This window comes from Acomys russatus, chromosome 19 (genome assembly GCF_903995435.1).
Source record: "Acomys russatus chromosome 19, mAcoRus1.1, whole genome shotgun sequence".
Lineage (NCBI taxonomy): Eukaryota > Metazoa > Chordata > Mammalia > Rodentia > Muridae > Acomys > Acomys russatus.
This window is the reverse complement of record NC_067155.1, coordinates 50,870,239-50,892,984: the sequence shown is the minus strand read 5'-3', so window position 1 is coordinate 50,892,984 and position 22,746 is coordinate 50,870,239. Positions and strand designations below refer to the sequence as shown.

The 22,746-nt window shown below is 50.3% G+C and overlaps 1 protein-coding gene across 1 annotated transcript in view; it reads left to right on the top strand.

The window, feature by feature from the left end:
* Nucleotides 1–22,746, top strand: part of Tmem132b (transmembrane protein 132B) — a 243,974-nt gene that overhangs the window by 65,492 nt on the left and 155,736 nt on the right. The window contains exon 2 of the mRNA XM_051161425.1: nucleotides 18,914–19,805. Within this exon, the coding sequence (XP_051017382.1) occupies nucleotides 18,914–19,805 (892 nt within the window). The remainder of the gene's footprint in view (nucleotides 1–18,913; nucleotides 19,806–22,746) is intronic.

The window sequence follows — 22,746 nt, the reverse complement described above, 5'->3', positions numbered from 1 at the left end:
GCACACTTCCCACAAAGCTTTTCTGTAAGTTGTAGGGTTTCTGTTCCCACAACAGTGCACCTGGGAGGTGATTTCACAGAAAACCCACACCAAGCCACACCTCCTAGTCCCGTTCTTGGTGATCCTCCTGCCTCAACCGCTGAGTGCTGGATTGACAGGCACGTGATTTATGGCATCAGAGCCCCTCTGTCTTCTCTTAGATAAAAACAAAACAACAACAACAACAAAAAAAAACCAAAAACCAAAACAAAACAAAAAGCCTTAAGGAGGAAAACATTGTCTAAGTCTCCCCTCCTCTGCCCGTCAAGTGCACATTCTTTCAAGGCACGTCATGGTGGACTGCCCCATGCTCCGCCACCCCCAGTCATCTGACTCCTCCTGTGTCACATGCTATCCATGCTACTGTCATCTACTGAGCACCTGCTGTGTGCCAGGCTCGGCTCCTTGTAGGAAAATTCAGACATGGCTTTGTTTGAGATTTCCATTCTGGCCTAAGAGGTGTTATATGTTAAGGCCAGGCACAGATCTTTCTCATTTAAAAAATTAATGTGTTTGGGGAGTTTTGCTTGCATGTGTGTCTATATACCATGTGTGTGCAGTCCCCAGAGAGACAAGAAGAGGATATCAGATTCCCTGGAACTGGAATTACACATGGTTGTAATGTGTCGAGTGGGTGCTAGGACTCAAACTTGGGCCCTTTGCAAGAGCAGCCAGTGTTCTTAACCACTGAGCCTTTTCTCCAGCCCTATAGATTGGTTCCTTGACTTCCTAATTCAAAGCCATATTACAATCTTGCCCCAGGGCAGAATGTGGCATGCAGTGTCTCTGTTCCCCTCTCTGTCCCCTGAAATAGCTCAAGGGAGTCATCCTCAGGTACACTTGAGTGTCTGGTGGGTCCTTGGCTGGGCTGGGCTGGGGTCCCCTGGTGTGTCCCCCAGGTTTCTGGCTTCCTCATAATACGCAAGCAATGGAGAGTGTCCTCAAAGACCAGGCAGGGTGGCGCTGTTTTTTGGTTTGTTTGTTTGTTTTTTGAGGGCTTAGCCACACATCACCAGGACTCTCTTCCACAGTATTCCTGTGGCCATCCAGGCTCAAGGGGAGGGAATGTGTAAAGTCTAGCAGAAGAAAGTCTGCGTCATGAGGCTAAGTTGCTGGGGCATCTTTGTGTGGGCAGTGCCATCCACTTGAAGTCCTGTCAAACTGTCTTTGGTCTCAGGCACGTATTCTGCATGATGTCGTGGTGAGAATCCTGGACTGAGATGGCTGCATTGGGCTGTGTCTCTGTATTGCAGGTGGATGGCTGGGGGGCGGCTCCCCAGTGTTGGATCACTTTATCATTTTCTTAACCTCCCACACATGCCTTGCCTTTCATTTTACAGATGAAGAAACAGAGTCATGGAGCCTTTGAGGAATTTCAGACAAAGCGTGGGTTTGCTCTTAGGCACCTGTAATTCCTCTCCTTAGATCTACCAAACCCCACCCCAAGTGGAAGCCAAGTCCTTCTGTCCTGGAAGCTGTAGCCATGGGGCCCATGGAGCTGCCTCCCAGCGGCCCCTCGTTGCCATGGCAACAGTAGCCAGCTCACAGAGAAGCACCTTGTCCTTCTCCCTCCCTTGGCATCCTCCCGTGAGTCTTATCTAATGGCAGAGGCTTCTGAGGGCACCTTCCATCCGTCCACTAATGGGCTTGTTGATTTGAAAAATGGTCTCACGTGTCTCCGTGAGTCAGGTGCGAGTGGGATACTTTTAAAAATGAAAGATGATGTCATGGCTGCAGCCGGATGCCGAGTCCTGGAGCCTGGGGCTGTTCAATGCTGTGTGCCCGTCTCTAGAACTTCCTGAAGACCCTCTGGGGGTTGAGGTGATGGGTCAGGGGGTAAAGTGCCTACCATGTACATATGAGGGCACAGGTTTGGTTCCCCAGGACCCGTCTAGAAGCATGGCATGGTGGTGTATACCTGTAACCCCAGGGTGGGGGTGGTGGGGATTCTTGGAGCTTGCTGGCCAGCTAGTCTCTCTGAGTAAGTGACCCTCTGGTTTAGTGAGAGAACCTGTCTCAAAAAATAATGTGGAGGGCAATAAAAGATATATGATGTCACCCTGTGGCCTCCAGTTATGTACCCGTTCACACGTGTACACAGGAATACAAACCACACGCACACACACACACCACCGCCGCCGCCGCTGCCACCGCTGCCGCCACCACCACCACCATCAGGACTGTTGAGGTAGGATTGTTGCTCCTGTCAGCTGGCCTGTTTTGGGAAGGCGGCGGCCTGAACACTGCTCATGTGTTCTCAGGCATGGAGTGAGTGTGATCAGGGCAGGTGTGCATGACTGTTGGCAGCTCTCTGCCCCGAGTCACGGGCAATTCTTACCCAGGCTGCTCCAGTTCTTGAGCTTACCCCATTTTGCTTTCTCTTTTCATGATACACAGGGAATCCAGGCCAGCCATACAAAAGTGGCCAGCTTGATCCTGCTTAGAGGAAAAGGCGTCTGCTGGTGGGTTAAAGAATCGTGTGTGTGTGTGTGTGTGCGCGCGCGCGTGTGTGTGCGTGTGTGTGTGTGTGTGTGTGCGTGTGTGTGTGTGTAGAACCCCACAAAGCATTCTTAGATGTCATTCCTCGGGTGCCATCCATCTTCTATGAAACAGGGTCTCTCATTGGCCTGGGACTAACTAACTCTACCTCCCCAGTACTGGGATTACAAGCTTGTGCCACCACACTGGGCTTTTTGTTGTTTTTGTTTCTTTGTTTGGGACAGAGGCTTGTTATATAGCCCTAGATGTCCTAGAACTCACTCTGTAGACCAGATTGGCTTTAAACTCACAGAGATCCGCCTGCCTCTGCCTCCCTAGTGCTTGGGGTTAAGGGCGTGTGCCACCACGCCCAGTTTATGGCCGCCTCTTTTGACATGGGCTCTTGGGGGTGACTTCAGGTCCTCTTGCTTGCAAGGCAAGCTGACTGAGCTGTGCCCCCAGACCTTAATTGAGATTTGACTGAATTTAAATACCTATGAAAGTCTTACATGAAAAAAGCACACACGGCAGTCAGCTCAGCAGTTCTGTCCTTTCCCTGGCTGTGGATGAGGAGGGTGTGAGAGGCAAGGATGCTTCAGATGGGCATGCTAGGCTGCTGGTGTTGAGGAGGGGAGCAGAATCTGAGAAAGTGGGTGCGGTCCCCAGGACCAGCAATAGGGAGTGACAAGGAATGTCACAAGGAGGAAAATATGATAACCTGCCTCCACAACACAGCTGTCCCCAGGTCTAGTCGATTACCCTATAGCTGGGCGCTGCTTCCAGCTCTCTTGGGGCTGTCTAGCCAGCTCGGTGACCCCCTCCTCATGTACTTGACCTGCTTCCTCCCGTAAGTCATTTGCCATTCGATGTCAGATATTCAAAGTCGTCCCATGCTTGGGTGGGAACCGCTCCTTCCAGCAGCCTCCAATCCATGGCTCTGTCTGGGAACATGTTCCTGCCGCTTTTCAGGAACTGTTTGGCGATCATATGGTACGGTTCACGGTCCAGCCATCTGTTCAAGTCCCATGGCTTGACCTCCTTATGCGTACAGGTTGGCAAGATCCACCCTAGAGAATGGAGGATTGGGCCGAATTGTGTCATGCTGGGCCGGGGAAGGCACACTCAGGGGCAAGTGGAGTGGGGTCATCACCATGTACAGAGCCCAGGCTGAGTCAAATCTTGGAGGGACTGGCCTCTTCTATGCATGCTGGATTGATAGATGATACAGTGGATGGAGCTCATAGAGGGTTGAATTGCACTTTGGGGCAACTGTCCAAGAAATGACAGAACAGGGGCTGGGGAGAAGGGCCAGGTGGTGAAAGCACCCCCCCCCCCCGAATGCAAGATTGAGGACCTAGTTTGAATTCAGAGAATGCACATAAATTGCTAGGTGGGTGTGGTGGCTTGCCTGTAAGTCTAGCCTTGGATCCCCAGAGCAAGCAGGCTAGCCAGACTAGCCAAATTGGCTGGCTCTAAGCTTGACCAAGAGACCGTGCCTCCACGAATGAGATGAAGAGCGATGGGGGATGATTCTTGTACGTACACACACACACACACACACACACACACACACACACACACACACGAGAACGGTCCGTTTCTAAGCTACTATTGTAGCTCTTGCCTCCCGGAGGTCTATCAGGACTCAGGTGTGGACGGCTCCCAGCAAAAATCCCATTCCTCCTTTCCTCAAAGTTGGGTCGTTCTCTGAAACAACAGAACCAACATTTGCATATATACCTCAAAAGGGGGTTGAGTGGCCTGGCTTGCAGATGGGAGCTGGACAGTCAAATAGTGACCGCCTTGCACACTTAGAGGCAGAGACTCAGTTTCCGCATTCCGGCAGCTGGATGTCCCTGCAGGCCTTGGGCGCCTGTGAGGCTCTGACACATCCTGCAGAGCCACTGGTTTTGAGAGCAGGTAGAAAGGTTGAAGATGCTGGAATCTGATGCCAGTGGCCATCTATGCGCTCAGAGAAGGAAGGGGTTTGCATGCAGAGGCCAGAGGACAACTTTCCAGGAGTCAGTTTTCTCCTCCCGCTGTGCAGGTTCCAGGGACTGGATTTAGGTCACCAGTCAGGTTGTTGGCAAGCACCTTTAGCAAGTGAGCCAGCTTACCAGCCTCCCATCCCCCCAACAACCCCCACCCCTGCCTTCCCAGGTGAACCTCTGAAACTGTGGACATGGTCTTACTTGCTGGAGTACAGGTATTTTGAAAAAGACGAATGGTGAAGCCTGCACACTGTAATTTGGAACTCTGCTGAGCTCAGAATCAGGCGCAGACAGCTGCTGAGAGGCCCTTCTTTCTCTCTGTCATGCTCAGAGCTTCATTTGCGATCAGAAAATGCCTTCTGCCCAGGGCAAGGAACAGGGACAAGTGACACCTCAGGCCCTAGAGGTGGCACAGGGTTTCCCCCTAGGGCATCGTGCTCTGCAGCACTGAGTGGGCGCCTTCTGTGCTCCCAGAGGATCCCCAGCAGCTCAGCCCCCTGTTTCTTCCCAGAGCCAGAGACAAGCAGGCTCACACAGGGGAAGCTGGGAACCAGGAGCGAGGTCGTGAACCTTACGCAGGAGGCACAAAGATCTTTTTCTTCCAGCTCAAATTAGCGAAGCTGCCACGGGTGGCAGTCATTTTCCAGCGGGTACGGGGGGGGGGGGGGCGGTTAGGACTTGGGACGGGAGGTTCTTTCTTCCCTGCTAATGACTAGCCAGGTTGTGGCTGGCTTCTTTCAGAGATCAGAATCAAAATTAGCTGAGAAATGTCTCCTTTGTGCACGGTGGCTCTGGTTGCCATTGCTGCCTATGAGGCTGAGACACTGGTGTCCTGTGGGAGCCTGGACAGGGGCATGCATGGGTGCTGGTCCTCTCGCTGCCCTTGCAGGCTGCTCAGGTATGGCTCCCAGGGTGGGTTCTCTGAAAACTGTAGCTTGGGTTCTCCTCAGTGTACTTTGCATTGGCTCAGGAAGGCTCCCCCTGGAGTTTTGAACTCACTAACTCCAAGAACAAGGCAGGGAATATACAGGACAGAACTGTACAGGTCAGGGATTTGGGGATTGCACCCATCTATCCAGCCAGTCCTTTACTCAGGTGACCACTTGAGCCGTTGTTACCCACCAGTGTCAACTAGCCCAGCTTTTCCCTATGGGGATTTCTAAGAAAAATCCTCAGGGGTGGTTGGGAAACCACATCCAAGATGTGTGGAGACAGGGGCATGACTGGATGGGTTCAGATTTAGACTGTGCTCAGCCTTGCCATATGACTGTGGGAATAGCACAACATCTCTATGCCTTGGTTTCCACATAGAGCAGAAATGCCAGAGCTGCCGAGAGGGTTATGGTCAGTCAGTATACACGACACTTGTGGCCACATCTGGCACAGACTGGCACGCTGCCGGTGCAGACAGTTGCTTTTGGCCACTTGGAGCTTCCCAGCCTCTCTCAGGCCTCTACCTGAAAGGCTCCCGAGGGACTGCTTTAGAGTCTGTAAGTTGGCCATTAGTCTAGGCTGTGAGCACTAGGGACCCACCAGGGTTGCCAGCCATGTTTAGCTCTGCTCCCATCCCCCCTTCCTTATACCCTCCCCACCCCGCCCCACCTCAGGATCAAACTCACATTCTTATGCTTAAGTAGCTAGCTTAGACTGAGCACTCACCCCAGGCTGGGTGAGTGTTTCAAACAGAAATGCTGTGCGTTGTTACTGGCCTCACCGCATCTCTGACAAGTGTTGGGGTAGTGAGGCAAAGAGAAAGAGAAGAGGGAAGAAGAGGAGGAGGAGGAGGGGTAGGGAGGGTAGGAGGGGAAGGAGAGGGACAAAGGGGAGGAGAAGGAGCAGAATGAAGGGGATGAAGGGGAGGAGGAGAGGGAGGAGGGGAAAAGAGAAGGAAGTGGAAGAGGAGGAGGAGGATGAAGGGGAGGAGGGGAAGGAGGGGGATAAAGGAGAAAGGGAGGAAGGGGGAGGAAGTGGAGGAGGAGAAGGGGGATGGAGGGGAGGAGAGGGATAAAAAGGAGGAGGAAGTGGAGGAGGAGGGGGATGAAGGGGAGGAGGAGAGGGAGGAGGGGAAGGAGAGGGTAAAGAGAAGGAAGTGGAGGAGGAGGAGGGGGATGAAGGGGAGGAAGAAAGGGAGGAGGGGGAGGAAGGGGATAAAGGATAAAGAGGAGGGGAGGAAGTGGAGGAAGAGGAGGGGGATGAAGGAGAGGAGGAGAAGGAGGAGGGGAAGGAGGGGATAAAAGATAAAGAGGAGGGGGATGAAGAGGATGAGGAAAGGGAGGAGGGGGAGGAAGGGGATAAAGGATAAAGGGGAAGAGGGGGAGGAAGTGGAGGAGGAGAAGGGAGATGAAGAGGAGGAGGAGGGGGAAGAGAGGGATTAAAGAGGAGGAGGACAGGGAGGAGGGGAGGAAGTGGAGGAAGAGGAGGGAGATAAAAAGGAGGAGAAGGGGGATAAAGAGGAGGAGGGAGAGGAAGAGGAAAGGGAGGAAGGAGGGAGGAGGAGTGGGGGAGAAGAATGACTACAACAAAAGCAAATAGAAGAGGGGAGAAGAAGCAAGAAGACAGTCCCTGGGGGAAGCTGGACACAGCTCCCAGGAGAGGTGGGGCAGCTGTGCTGAGTGGGTGGCTCAGTGACCACACCAGTCCACAGGGACCTGACAGAGGTCACTTGTCTCCACAGCATGAATTGCTCTCAACAGCACCTTCTTTCCCTTTCTTGGACTCCCAAGGCCTCTGTGTCCTCTGAGACTTTGGCCCCTGGGTGCCACCTCAATACCCATCTTTTCCTTCAGGGTCTCCCCATAGCCACCATATCCAACAGCCTCCCCCGCCCCCACCCCGGAGGAAGGCGAGTCTCCATAACAGAGAGAAAGTCGAGAGCAAATCCACACACAGCTGGCCCACATTAAACTTCGATTTATTCTGTTGGCGCTAATTGTAATCTTTATTTGGTCCCAAGTGATTCATTCTTATCGTTCTTATTATAGCTGAGAAAATTAATTTTTATTCTACCATAAGGGTGGCTGTAATAATCTGGGTTCAGGGAGGGGATTGCTTTAATAAGATTTACCAGCCAGCTTCGAGACAGTTGGCTTTCATTATCAGGTGGAACTGGCCTGCTGCAGGCTGTGGAGAGGCATCAGAGGGGCCCTGGTGGGATGGCTGGGTGGCATGGTGGGCAGGGGGGAGCTAAGCTAGAAGAGGAGGCGGTTGCTTTACTGTGTAAAGTGCTTGAGCCCCTTCCCACCAATTCTTGTCTGCAGAGAGGATTCTGGGAGTGGGTAGCCAACAGAACCCTGCCTCTTTGGGTGACGTAAATGGAGATGAATACATTTAAATATACCACAAGCTGCTGCTATGACCCCATGGGACTTATCTTCAGGACCCAGGCCTTGTACATATCTACGGACACTAGGGATGTGGAAGGCTCCCACCTTGGTTAGGGGAGCCCCCACAGCCTCTCAGTTGCAAGTCCAAGTTGCCTGGACTGGGTGCTCTTCCATTGCTGTGCTAAAGCCACGACCAAGGTAACTTATAGAAGAAAGCAGTTATAGTGTTAGCAGTTCCAGGAAGAGTCCGTCATAGTGACGGAGGCATGGCAGCCAAAGCAGGAAACTGGGAGATCTCATCTCCAACTACATACAGGAAGTAGGGAGGAAGAACAGGAAGTAGGGTGAGGCTATCAACCCTCAAAGCCCACTCCCAGTGACACACTTCCTCCAGCAAGGCTCCACTTTCTAAAGGGTCCTGAAACAGCGCCGCCTGCTGGCGGCCTGGTGTTCCAACACACAAGCCTCTGGGGGATGTTTCTTATTCACATCACCACAGTTGGGAACTACTTGGTATGTCTGATTTACGGGCTGTCACCGATGATCCCACTGGTGGTGCCTCTGATATTCAATATACCTTACTCTGCAAACTAGGAATCAGGAGCCTTGGAGAGGAGACACGGGGTCTTTGTGTACAGAATACTGACTCAGGGCCATCTGATTTGGGGGACAGAACCTGGAGGTCATGGTTTTTCTGTGTCTGCTGAATAGTTACTTATCAGAAATTTACACCTCAACCTCCCCACATCCTTAGTCAACAGGGATATGCAAATTCAAGCCAAGGGTTAGCATGCCACTGTGAATCTGATGGCGTGACTAACTAAACAGTGATAATATCAAGTGTTGGTAAGGATGCAGCCAATTGGCATTCCAATTGGTGGCTGTTGGGATGTCAAACGATGTTGGGAACAGTTGGCAGTTTCTAGCAATGTGCCTCTGCCGTAAGACCTGGCCCTTCTACTTCTGCATGCATCTGCCTGAAAGAAATAAAAACACACTTATACATGTTCCTGACAGTGTTGTCCACTATGGCCTCAGACTGGCGACAACACAATTATGTATCAGCTGGTGAAGGCACAGGCGCACTTGGGCTCACCCACTGAGCCTGTAAATGTGGTGTATGTGTTGGTTAGTTTTAACTGTCAACACAACACACTCTTGACAGTTAACTCTCTTAAGGTCTTAACGAGGAATTACCTAGATCAGGTTGGCCTGTGGGAATGCCTGTGGGGGAATCATCTCGATTGATAATTAATGCAGGAAGTCCCAGCCCACCGTGGGAGGCACCATTCCCTAGGCAGGGGGCCCTGAACAGTACAAGAGAGAAGAAATCTAGCTGAGCGCAAGCAAACAGCAGGCAGGATTCATTTCTCTATGCTCTTAGCTGTGGATGTCATGTGATCAGCGGCTTCGAGCTCCTGCCACTGTGACTTCTCTGCTCTGATGGACTCTAGCTGGAGCTGTGAGCTAAGAAATAAACCTTCCCAACCTCAACTTGTTTTTTTTTTAATCAGGGTATTTTATCTCAGCAACAGAAAAGAACAAGAAACTTACTACATATGATCACGCCAGGTGAGAGGAACCAGGCCGGAGGCTGACCAGGGTCTATGCTAGGTGGTGGCGAGGGTATCTATGTGCCATGTGAGCATATTTGGTGGTCTGTAAAGCATATGGCAGCAAGCCTGTTCACGTATTTAAAGCCATGGTACATGCATATGGTTCAAATTCAGACTATAAAAGCAATTATAAAGAAAATAGATTGCTATCCAAGTTTAGCCACTGTGGGTTTTTTTTATTTTCACAGTCAACCAATATTAGCCTCTTTCTCTATGTGTTTAGAGCTATTTTATGCATGGGAAAGCATATAAATGCATTTTAATGCCCTCCTCTGTATTCACACATATACTCTAAATATAATTTGCTTTGCCTTAACATATAGTAGCAGATAATATTCCTCTGTACATTGTTTTTAAAATCGCAGAGCTGGGCTGGAGGGATGGCTCAGAGGTTAAGAGCACTGGCTGCCCTTCCAAAGGTCCTGAGTTCAATTCCCAGCTACCACATGGTGGCTCACAACCATCTATAATGAGATCTGGTGCCCTCTTCTGGTGTGCAGGCATGCATGCTGACAAAACCCTGTACACATAATAAAACCACAGAGCGTACAATGTTTTTTTTGAGAACTTTAACAAACACAGTCATTATGAAATCCACTTTATTACTGGCCCCAAACTTTAGCTATCACAGGAAAAAAAAAAAGTTTTCCTTCGATTGAGGCCCCTCAACATGCAGGTGGTCTATGAAAGGAGGAATCAGGAACAGTTTTTAATTTTTATTAAAAATTGTAATGTTATGTGTGTGGGTGTTTTATCTGCAAATCTCTGTGTGCCACATGTGTGCATTTCCTCCAGAGACCAGAGGAGGGCAGCAGATCACATAGAACTGGAGCTATAGCTGGCTGTTAGCTGTCATGTGGGTGCTGGGAATTAAACCCAGTCCATTGGAAGAGCAGCCACGCTCTTAGCGGCTGAGTCATCTCTTTAGCACCTAGGGGGCAACTTTTAGTCTGAGGCTGGAGCGAGTCCCTGTCGAGGGTAGACATCGGAAACATAGCAGCCAGAATTTCACCCGAGGACTGTGGTGGCAGGCGGAGGGTGCCTCTTACTTTGCTCTGTGACGTCTGCAGTGGGAAGTATGGACAGAAGGAAGCAGTACAGTGGCCTTTACGGCCACCATCCCTGCCATCGCCGCTCTCTCTGCCTGGCACCTCAGCCCCCGTGGCTTCAGTATACCACAGCGCCCTGTCACTGGTGGCAGATGCAGGTGTCTCTCCAGGTCAGGGCATAGGGTATGGGTGTTTCCCCTGCCCGGTGCAGAGTTTAGTTTTTAGGGCAACTGCCCTGTGCTACTGCTTGCAGGTCCCTTCCTCCTAGTCTGGGGGCAATGACCCCTTTTTGCCTGAAGCTCACCAAGTTGTGCTTTTGGAGTCTTGATGAGTCTGGGCACAAAGGCTGCCCGTGGGAAAGTTCTGAGGTGAGAGCTCCACAGCCCCCAAGTCCTTTATTCTCTTCAAAGCCAGGCCCAGCACCTGCTCCCCTCTGTGCTGACAGTTGAGGCCAGCAGGTGGCGGCATTGTCCTGCGAGCCCAGTCGGGGGCAGCCAAGTTAAGGCAGCCTGGGCTGGCCCTGTGGCCTGCACCTGCTGAGAGCTGTGTGTTGCCGCCTCCTTCCCAGCTCATGGCTGCACACACACACACACACACACACACACACACACACACACACACACACACACACACACACACACACACACCACAATCTGCTCAGCAGTTCAGGAAAGGAGACTGTGGGCTTTGGGGGATATTTTTTCTTCTCACTAGGGTTCTTCCCTGCTGGAGTCTCTGGGCCCCTGTGTTCATTCCTTGTCCCCCTTAAAGGTTCTTTTCCCATAGACTTTGGGGTCACAGGACAATTAAAGGCATTTGTCAAGCCTCTCTTTGCTTTGGTGGGATCTGGAAGCAGCTACAGGGAGCGGGGTTTACCCCTTTCCTACTGTGTGACCTAAGACCAGTTTCTTAACATCTCTGTGCGCTTCCACTTTAACGTCTATACACAGCTAGGATTATATCACAAATTCATGTGACAGTCATATATGAGTGTGAGCGATTGGAAAAGAATGCAGGTTATTTTATAGGGTTGTACAGAAAATAAATGTATGAAATCCAGTGCCTATAAACACATTTAGAACACATATGAACCATCACCGGCACACAGAACAGTCACTGGCACACAGTAGGCCTGCAACACTCCTCTAATTTTATTATTACTCTACCATTACTATGACTTCTGTTTTTTTTTTAACCCCTTGAGACAGGGTTTTTCTCTGTGTAGCCTTGGCTGTCCTGGACTCAGTTTTGTAGACCAGGCTGGCCTCGAACTCACAGAGATCCACCTGCCTCTGCCTCCCGAGGCCTGAGGTTAAAGGCATGGCCCCTCCCTTGCCTAAGATGACTTCTGTTTTTTGCACATTTATTTATTTACCTACGTGTGTGTGTGTGTCTGTGTGTGTGTGTGTATTGGGGTATGTATGTCACAATGCATAAGTAGTGGTCAGAGGACAGCCTACAGGAGTTGGTTCTCCCTTACCATAGAGGCTCCAAGGATCAAACTCAGGTTGTCAGGCTTGGCCGCTAGCACCTTTACCTCCTGAGCCATCTCACTAGCTGCTGGCACCAAATCTCATTCAGTGGCTACTAATGTCCAAGTTGCAACAATTTCAGCCAGCATTGCATTTTTGGAGACCTGGCCACACTCAAGAGTGATGCCAGCCCCTTAAGGATGCACATTGTACATTCTTTCATTGTACTAAACAGCAGCAGCAGCAGCAGCAGCACCACCACCACCAGCACCACCACCACCACCAGCACCACCACCACCAGCACCACCACCACCACCACCACCACCACCACCACCACCACCACCACCACCACCACCACCACCACCACCACCACCACCACCACCAGCACCACCAGCACCACCACCACCACCAGCACCACCAGCACCACCAGCACCACCACCAGCACCACCACCACCACCAGCACCACCACCACCACCACCAATAGAATATAAAAAGGGCATCTGTCTTCTCTTCCAACTGGCCATCTCTCAGCAGCAGCAGCAGGGTGGAGCTGAGCATGGTGTGGTGGCGCACGCCTTTAATCCCAGCATTCAGGAGGCAGAGGCAGGGGGAACTCTGCAAGTTTGTGGCCAGCCTGGTCTACATAACGAATTCCAGGACATCTAGGGAGACATTCCAGACACAGTGAGACCCTGTGAGGAGGGTCTCTAAGCAGTTAGAACAGTTAGTCCACAAGACAGTCAAGGTGGTGAGGACCCCAAGGTCGCATGGTTGAAATCCTGCAGGGACTGTTTGGCTTCCTTCCCTTGTTTATTTCCTGTTTTGGAAATAAATCACTTTGGCCTCCTTCCCTTGTTTATTCCCTGTTTTGGAAAACAGCGGAGTTCCTTTGAAAGCGGTCCTGTGAATGGCTTTGGGTCCCCTAACCAGCTGGCAAGTGCGATCTCTTGCTTACTTGTCTATCCACTTTTCCCCCCTGAGCCGCTTGTGCCAAATGACCACAGAATGGGTAGCATCAAGTACAAGGGATTTCTACTCCCAAGCCAGAAGCCAGAAGCCCACACCTTACCTGCAGCGTCTCTTTCAGCTTCCTGCCCAGTCCAGAAGGGCCGGAAGGAAGGGGCCCTTGGGTGTCTGTCACCTTTGCCATCTTTGATAATCTTATTTCCAGACAAAGTGGTTGGTTATTATGTGATGTTGCTTCTCTCACCAGCACGGCCTGTATGAGACCTTGGTCTGTGCGCGTCTGCCGTTCGACCTGCTGTCTAGCCCCTTCAGCGCGCCCACCCCAGTCTGCCTTGAGGGTGTTTGTGAACGTGTGGGGGGACAGTGGCGTGAATGCTGAACGCAGCTGGGTCTGAAGCCCGAAGTCAGCTTTGCGGGCCTTAGTTCTAACTATGTGCAGACTTTTGTGACTTGAAAGAACTGTCTCAGAACACACACGGTAGAAGGAGCTGACCTCTGACCGCCACTTACATGCTGTGGCACGTCCATGTACCTACCTATACACACACACACAAAATAAATAAATGCAAAAGAATCATTTTGTGTGTGACGTGTGTACATGCATGTGGAGGTCAGAGGTCAACTAAGCCTTAGAGATCCCTGAACTTCTGCCTCTTGATTGCTAGGATTATAGGCATGAGCCACCGCACCTGGCTTTTTATGTGGGTATTGGGGACTCAAATTTGGGTCCTTATGTTTGGGTGACAAACACCTTGAAAAAATAACACGCACCCTTAAAATTATTTAAAAATTTACCAATTTATTTACCTATTATTTTTATGTGTAGTTATGTATGTGTGTGCCTGTGTGAGTTTATCTGCGCTATGTGCATGCAGTACCCACAGAGGCCAGAAGAGGGCACTGGATCCCATTGGAACTGGAGTTAAGTTGTGAGCCACTGTCTGGGAGCTAGGAAGGGAACCTGGGTCCTCTTCAAGAGCAGCCAGTGCTCCTTAGCCACTGAGCCATCTCTCCAGCCCCCACCCCCAACGTAAGTGTCTCCCCGTGTGATGCTCCCCTACAAACAGACTTTCATGGGGGCAAGTGGCTTTACTTGGTCACCTCATGGCTGGTGGTTGGGAGGAAGTGACACAGAATTGATACAGAGGTAGAAGAATGTCTTGGTTTATAAATGGAGATGACGGACGGGGCCTCCTGCTTAGGAACTTCTCCGCCCCCTGTGGGCCTCATCTGCTTTCTAATCAGATGGCAGCAGGGCTGTCAGGATCACTTAGTGTCTCTCTCTTCCTTAAACATCTCCAAGGAGCCCAATTTAGAATGACTATAAATGGAAGTTAGGATGAAGTCCGGAGAACATCCTACTGTTCGGCAGCTGACGGTGTTTATAGGAGGTCAGATTTACTGTCTTGAAGAGATCTATAGAATCCATTAAATGGCGCTTTTTCTACATCTGCTACTCCATGGAAATCTTTCACACGGGCTTAACAGCCCCCCTGCTTTTGTCTGATTTCCTCCTGGCTGAAAGGCAGCTGTTAAGTGTGTGAGTCCTGTAATTCAAGTTTTTACTAGGAGTGGGGCCACAGCTGTCCAGACTTCAAGGAGCCACGGCTGGTGCGTCAGCCGGTGTGTTGTTTACTTATTGCTGTGGCAAAGTAGATGGCAGGAGCAACTCAAGGCATAAAAGGCTTATCTTGGCTCACAGTTTGTGGGCACACAGTCTGTAATGGAAGGGAAGGTGTCCTGGCAGGAGCTTGAGTCAGCTGGTCACAATGTGTCTGTCCATAGTCATGAGGCAGGGAGGCCTTGGATGCTGGGGCTCATCTCCCTCTCCCCTTTTAATGAATGAAGTAGTTAATTAACTGTGCATGGAGGGGGGTGATGGATGTGTGCCACAGGCCACATGTTGGGGTCAGAGGACACCTTTCAGGAGTTGGTTCTCACTGTCCACCTTGTTAAGTGAGAGTTTCTCTGGCTGTTTTTTGTTTGTTTGTTTGTTTTGTTTATTTGTTTTGTTTTTTTGACACTAGGTGTGTATTCCAGATCAGGTGTTCCTTGAGGAATTCTGCTGTCTTTGCCATAGTTGTATGCCACATGTCTGGCTTTCTTTCTTTCTTCTTTCTTTCTTTCAAAAAATGATAGATTTATTCTTTTTAAAAAATATTTATTTATTATTATGTATACAGTTCTCTGCCTACATGTACACCTGCATGTCAGAAGAGGGCATCAGATCACGTCATAGATGGTTGTGAGCTACCATGTGGGTGCTGGGTATTGAACTCAGGATCTCCGGAAGAGCAACCAGTGCTCTTAACCGCTGAGCCATTTCTCCAGCCTGATTGATTTTATACGCATTGGTATTTTACCTGCATGTATGCCTATGTGAGAGCATCAGGTCCTCTGGAGCTGGAGTTACAGACATATGGATGCTGCCAGGTCCTCTGGAGGAGCAGTCAGTGCTCTTAACCACCGAACCATTTCTCCAGACCACCTCCCCCCTTTTAAAATGTGGCTTTTAGAGATCAATCTGGAGTGTTCAGGCTTGTGATGCTCGCGCCTTCACCTGCGGAGCCGCCTTCTGGGCCTTCAGGACGCCAGCCAATGCCGCAGCCCTGCCCACAGTCAGTGTGGATCTTCCCTCTTGGGGAAACCTCTCTGGAAACACCGCCACGACACACCCCGAAGTGTGTCTTCTAGGCAATTCCAAATCCTGTCAGGTTGGCACTGAAAGGCCAGCCACCATAAGGGCTCAACTCCAGCTGCTGTAGAGCCCTCCAGCAATGGGTGGACTCCATTAAAGATGATGCCTCATTTATCCTCTCTGGGCTTCCCACCTCATCTTACCCACAAACATACCCTCCTCCATTGCTCTTGCTTATGGGTGTGTTCCTTTGGCTTCATCAATAGTTTTTGTTTCCGTCTCGGCTCTACAGAAGACACCAGGGGACGTGTGCGATGAGTCTGCCACTGAAAACTGAATTCCGTATCTTTGTTATTTTTAAAGGAAGAGTGTCAATATTTCTCTTAGATTGGATAAGCAACACATGCTCACTCTGAAGACCTGGAAAATTATCTACATAGAGGAATATAGAAGGAGGTTGAGAAACACCTTGGGGTGTGTGCGCGCGCGCGCGTGCGCGCGCGCACACACACACACACACACACATACACAGAGCCTCACCCCTGCTAATGAGAGTTTTTATGAGCTTCGGGATGGGAAAGTTGGGTGAATAATTGTGTTGTCAGGTTAGACGATGCCAAAGATAGCCACGTGGGCTAACTGCGCTTTGCAACGGTAGCCACAACTTGGACAATAGTTTTCTCACAGTTGAGACCGGAAGCCTTATGCCATAGCGTCACAGCATCGGCGGGTCTGGCTTCTTCTGAGGCGCCTCTGGCCGGCTTACAGAGGGCGGCAGCTGTTTCCCTGCGTCTTCCAGGGTCCTCCGTCTGTGTTTGTATATATCCTGATTTCTTCCCTTTCTGTTCAGTGAGGACACAGCAAACGTGCTGAGTCAGGATGAATTCAGATCACCTCATTTAAACGGAATTGCCTTGTCAAAGACATTTTATCCAAATACAGCCAGTCATGGGGGCCTTTGGGTTTGGAAATTCGCGGTCTATAATTGTCTTAGTTACTTTTCCAATGACTGTAACTGTAGCCCCTGATGCCTCTTTATCCCCTCCTCTCTCCCAAGCCGAGCTCTCTTTGCCTGCACTTACTCTTTTGAGTCAGAGCATGAGGTACCGGATCTTCCTGGTACACCCTGTGTTGCCTCTGAACCCAGGCATGACCTTTTGGCCTCACAGGCCAGGGCTGCACTGCTTCCGGGGACAGTCTCAGGGCTTGACAAATGCTCCTAAATCAAGGTGGATGCGTGGTTGCTATATGGTTGGAGGAGAGGATTGTAGTCTTAGCTGTGGATGCCTATGTCTGTCCAGAGAGGCTTTGAGGCAAAATTTATGTCACATTTTACTTGATTGATGGTCCAACAGGAGGGAGGCCTCATAGGGTTGTATCAGAAAAGATGGAGGCTTTGCCTCCAACAAAGACAGGAGGCACAGCCTTAGGTTCCCTGTGAAGCAATTTTTGAGTGACGTAGCATAAACCACATGAAAGATAAAGGAAGAAACCAATCCACAGAGAAGCACGGAACACATGACAGTGTGTGTTTACTCTGATTTCCTCTTCCGCATATCTAAATAAACCAGAATTTACACCCCGCTCTGGACGTTGCCTACATTTTAGGAGAGGGCTGACTGGAAGCCACTGTCGACTGGTGGTCAGTTACTCCATCAGAAAATTCACCTGGAATTTAATTTTCTGGTTGGGAGCGGCCAAATCTACATCTGTATCTATGCCTATATCTGCATCTATATCTAATCTATATTTATATCTGTATATCTCATACCCAAACAAATTCTAATTTAAATTTCATCCAGACTTGGAAAGAAAAATGTCATGTTTTCACTCATATGTGGAGTCCAGATAACACACATACCTAATACCACAAACACATATGCACATACTTATGCATGCACACTCATAACTACATACACATGCACAAACACACACACCATAAACACACACATGCACACATGCCACACCTATGTATTCATATACATGTATAAGACATGGTACACACACAGCCTATTTTGCATGTGTGTTACACATTTAAAAACTATTTTTATTTTATGTACATTGCTATTCTGCCTGTTTTATGTGTGTGTGAGGATGTCAGATCCCCTGGAACTGGAGCTACAGACAGTTGTGAGCTGCCATGTGGGTGCTGGGAATCGAACCCAGGTCCTTTGGAAGAGCAGCCAGTGCTCTTAGCCTTCTTTCCAGCCCCATGTGTTACACATTTTAACGAACAATGCTTGGTCATTGTCACACATTGAAACCAGAAATGTAAAGAGTAAAAAGTAACTTTTGTTGGGTTTCATAGATGCACGGAGATAAGTACACACACACACACACACACACACACACACACACACACACACACACACGTATGTGTAATCTTAGTTTAATCCAAATAGGGTCATATATGACAATCTGCTTCAGTTCCTATAACAGAATACCTGAGGCTGGGTATTATGTAAAGAGGAGAGGTTTAGGGTTGGTGAGATAGCTCAGGCATTTGCTGCTATGCTGGAAGACCTGAGTTCGATCCCAGGATCCATATGGGGAGATAACCAACTCCTGAAGGCCAGACTATGACCTCCACATGTGTGTCATGGCACATATGATCATATACATAAACACACCACATTAAAAAAATAGAAGTTTATTTGTATGTACATATTCCTTCCCATGATGCATCTGGTTTTAATCTTATGTACTCCTGGTTGTACATAGGCATAAGGTGGTAACTCAGGGACTCTCCCTACAAATTTGTTGAGGACACAGTTTTGGCTTACTGTGCTTGTACTGCAAACCAGTTCAGGCTAGACTGGCCTTTCCGTGCTGCGTACCTTGATACCTTGGGAAGATATTTGAGTAGGAACTAAGTTCTATCATTGCTATGGGAGGAGAAACCTATCCCCTTATTCAGAGAGGTATGTAAGTGTAACCCGAGTAGGGAGAGGTCCCAGGTTGCTGGGTGCACTGTTCAGAGGTGGGTACGTGCACAAAAGCAGCTGCCGGATGCGTTGTTAGAAGAGTGGGTAACCCACCCCAAGTGGGGTCCTAGGCCTCCAACTCATTCCCTATGCTTGCTTGCCTCATACGGGAAGTGTTAACAGTTCCTTCCTCAGGAGTGTTAGAGTTTTGGCCAGTGGGGCTCTTTTGCACTCTGTACTGGGGTCTCCTGGAAGAAATGTAAGATTCTTGACTTTTTCCATAATGCGATGGAAGGAGAAGGGCTGTGCGGCCATGGTGCCACTTGTTAGGACGGTGGGTGGAGATGGCATTCTGCTCACTTCCTCACGTATCAGAACAGACTTTGACCATGACTGTACTCTCCCTTCTTTGTGCAGAGAGCACGGGTCGAGGTGCTGCAGACAGCTTGCAGAGGTTTTCCTCCCTGCCTGCCTATCTCCCAGCCAGCTTCCACGTCTCTGATGCAGAAGAGGCTTTCTTCCTCAAGGAGGCCAACCAGGACCTCATGCGCAACGCCAGCCTGCAGGCCCGGTCAGCCACACTCTTCATCCACCGAGCCCAGAGCCCTCCTGCCATCAACGCCAGCTACGGCCCCTTCTCTGTGGAGAAGACAGTGCCCTGGGACTTCCTGCTCACGCCCACCCCTTTTGGGAATATGGAGAGGTTCCCTTTCAACTGGAGGCTCAAATCCCACATCCTTGACAGCTCCATCTTTTCCAACAGACCCAAAGTGCAGACACTGTTCTATGTCACCGGCATGGGCTGGGATGACAGTGACCCTGGGGAAGATCTTCCCTGTGTCAAGATGTTTGCCTTTCCAGAGGCCAGGGAGGTGGCAGCCAGCTGCCGGCTGCAGGGGGCCCCTGGGCTGTGTGTGGCGGAGTTGGAGTTGCTGCCTGAGTGGTTCAGCTCGGGTCTGGACCTGGAACCCCGGGAGGAGATCCCGGCGTTGCTGGGCGGCACTGCTATGGAACTGTTCTTTGCCCTTTATCCAGCCAATGAGGCCGGTCAGTGCCCGCTGGAGGAGGAGGGCAAATGGGAAAATAACATCCACTCAGAACAGGAGGAGCCTCAACCGGTGCTCCCTGCCCGGGAGAGGATCGGCAGTGTGGTGGTGTACCCTACCCAGGATGACCTGCGGTGGTCCTTGGTGAGCCTTGATGACAACATCGCTCTCTCCATCCCCCTGAACCTCATCCGAGAAGGGGAGGCGGCCACCTTTTTGGTTTCTCTGACCAGCGGCTCCGTGGCAGACCAGTTCACTCTTCGGTAAGTAGTTTTGTGGCATCAGAGAGGAGGAGAATTGGCACTTGGCAAACCCTAAGCTGTCAGCTGCTTGAAGGCACTGGTCACCTGATCACTGTTGAGTGTTTGTCAGAGGCTCTTGTGTTCAGTTCTAGTTAAGGTGGTGGGAAAGGGCTTTTATCTGGTTATCACCAATAGTGACGAGCTGACGTCTATTCTCACGGGAGGGGGGAAGTTGTAGAGGGAGGGAGGGTAGAGAAAGCGACTGAAAGAGAGTGGCAGCGTGGATGTGACACCAGCTTCATCGGCTGTGACTGACTCAGAGATCTGTCCTCCTCAGAGCTGGCTGGCTGTGACTGACAACTCAGAGATCTGTCCTCCTCAGAGCTGGCTGGCTGTGACTGACTCAGAGATCTGTCCTCCTCAGAGCCTGGGAGACTGAACCTTGTCTTCCCAGAAGATTCTGTTTCCAAGAAATGTCTCTTGGGTCCTCAAGAGCGATGCTTGTGAGCTATAAGAGATGTGGGTTTTAGCACTCAGGAGGAAGAGGCAGAGGCAGGCGGATCACTGTGAGTTCAAGGACAGCCTGGTCTACAAAACAAGTCCAGGACAGCCAAGGCTACACAGAGAGACCTTGTTTTGAAAAAACAAACAAACAAACAAACAAACAAACAAGCAAAAGAGATGCATGTTTATGGCTCAGTGAATGCTTTAGGAAACGGAGTTAGAGGGCCATGCATCAGATATGTGCTGGCAACATCATGCCTTCCCAGATAGACCTGGGCCCTTCTGGGAGGGTGGGGGGACAGCTCTCTGTTGCTGTGGATCACTCTGGAATCCTGTCATTTCTCAGTGCAAGGATGATGGGGTTGCCCAGTCCTGAGAGTGCTGCAGGCCCTGAGCCCAGTGCAGTGAGACACCCAAGTGAGATGACAGCTGGTGTGTGTGTGTGTGTGCGCGCGCGCGCATGTGCGCGCATTCTAGAAAGTGCTTAGTGGCTTGGTGGTGACTCAGCTCTTTGTGCCATCTTTTGTATCTCTGATGACTTTCTCAGCTTTGTTGTTGTGGCCTGAAAACATCCAGGATGAGGGGGTGGGTTGCAATAAAGCATATTTACAAAAGCAGGTGCTCCCCCCATCTCTCCACTGAAGGATCAGATTGAAGCCAGGGAAGCAAAAGTCATTCTCTCTCCTTTACTGTCTATTTCTGTGTGTGTGTGTGTGTGTGTGTGTGTGTGTATGTGTATGTGTATACCACAGTCCAACAGGGTATCATCTAGAGCTGGGCCCTAAAGGGCAAGCAGAATTTGAAAGGGTGGGCAAGGGAGGCGAGTCCACAAGGCAGGAAGAGCTTAAGCAAGAGACAAGGATCACACAGGTAAACAAAGGGCAAGAACCTGAGGCCGGGGAGATGGCTCCGCCAGTAAAGCATTTCCATTCCTATCTTTCCTGGTGCTTTGGTTTGTTTAAACCAACCTTTCTAACCCCACGTGTACTGGCTGGACAAGCTAGAGTCATCAGAGGGGAAGGAGCCTCAGTTGAGGAAATGCCTCCATGAGATCCAGCTGTAAGGCATTTTCTCAATCAGTGATCCATGGGGAAGGGCCCAGTGCATGGTGGGAGGTGCCATCCCTGGGCTGGTGGTGCTGGGTTCAATCGGTAAGCAGGCTGAGCAAGCCATGGAGAGCAAGCCAGTAAGCAGTACCCCTCCATGGCCTCTGCATCAGCTCCTGCCTCCAGGCTCCTGCCATGTTTGGGTTTCTGTCCTGACTTCCTTTGGTGAGGGACAGCTGAATAAACCCTTTCCTCCCCGACTTTCTTTCTGGTCATGGTGTTTACTGCACAGCAAAGGAAAACCCTGACTAAGATACCCCTGGCCTCTCCTTCAGTACACTGAGCTTTCAAGAATGGTCCTTGCTTGGGTGGTGGTGGGGCACGCCTTTAATTCCAGCACTCAGGAGACCGAGGCAGGTGGATCTCTGAGTTGGAGGCCAGCCTGGTCTACAGAGTGAGTTCCAGGACAGCCAGGGCTATACAGAGAAACCCTTTCTCAAAGAAACCTGGAAAAAAAAATTTGCAGCTCTGTTAGTGGTCTGATATGTCGCAGCCATGCTCAAGAGATGAACAGCACTCCGGTGTCTTGCTTTGGGCTCTCTGCTTAGGGACATAGAGGGTTAAGAATATGCTGGAAAGGTGAGCCTGGCCCTCCCCCAGCGCCCTAGCACCGTCTCGCCAGATATTCATTCCTCTTGGACTGTTGACTTTCCATTAAAATTCTCCTGGGTGGATTCAGTCCTATGGCCCATCTAGATCATTATGAGCATGTACAGGGTGGCCCTACTCCCCGCTCACTCACAAATACTGCCTCCCCGTTGTAGACACAGAAGGCAGCCGGTGCAGATAGTAATGGTGTGGTCCCTCAAGAGACCTCAGTGCTTGTCAAGGTTCAACTCCCAGAGGCAGTATGAGAACTCTGGGGTTGCTATAGGGTGCAGTTTGGTCTTCCCAGGCCATCTTGCATCGCAGAAACTGCCCTCACCGCTTTCTTTCTTGCCTAGACTGACTTCTGTGTGGCAAATTCTGTGTTGACTGGTCTGTTCCCCATAGGCTAATTGCAATTTCATGGTATTAAGGGAAATGGGTAGGAGAGGGGGGTGGGAGGGAGAGAGAGAGAGAGCGAGGAGAGTCCCTTTTGTGGCTCGAATGAGAAATGAGAAATATTTCTAGCACCGCATACAGAAGAAACTCAATTTTGGTGCCTTCACATTGCAGAAGAACTGTTGAGAATTAATTTCACTTTTGGAGCAGGGTTGGATTGTACGGCAGCAATCTGTAAGATCAGCTAGAACAGTCTATCACTGAGCAAGTTCATAAAGCTCTAATAGGCCCCCCTGACCGTAGGAACCGCAGACCAAGCCACAAGCGAGCTTTATTTATTTGCCATCTGTATGTAAATTCTGCTGTTA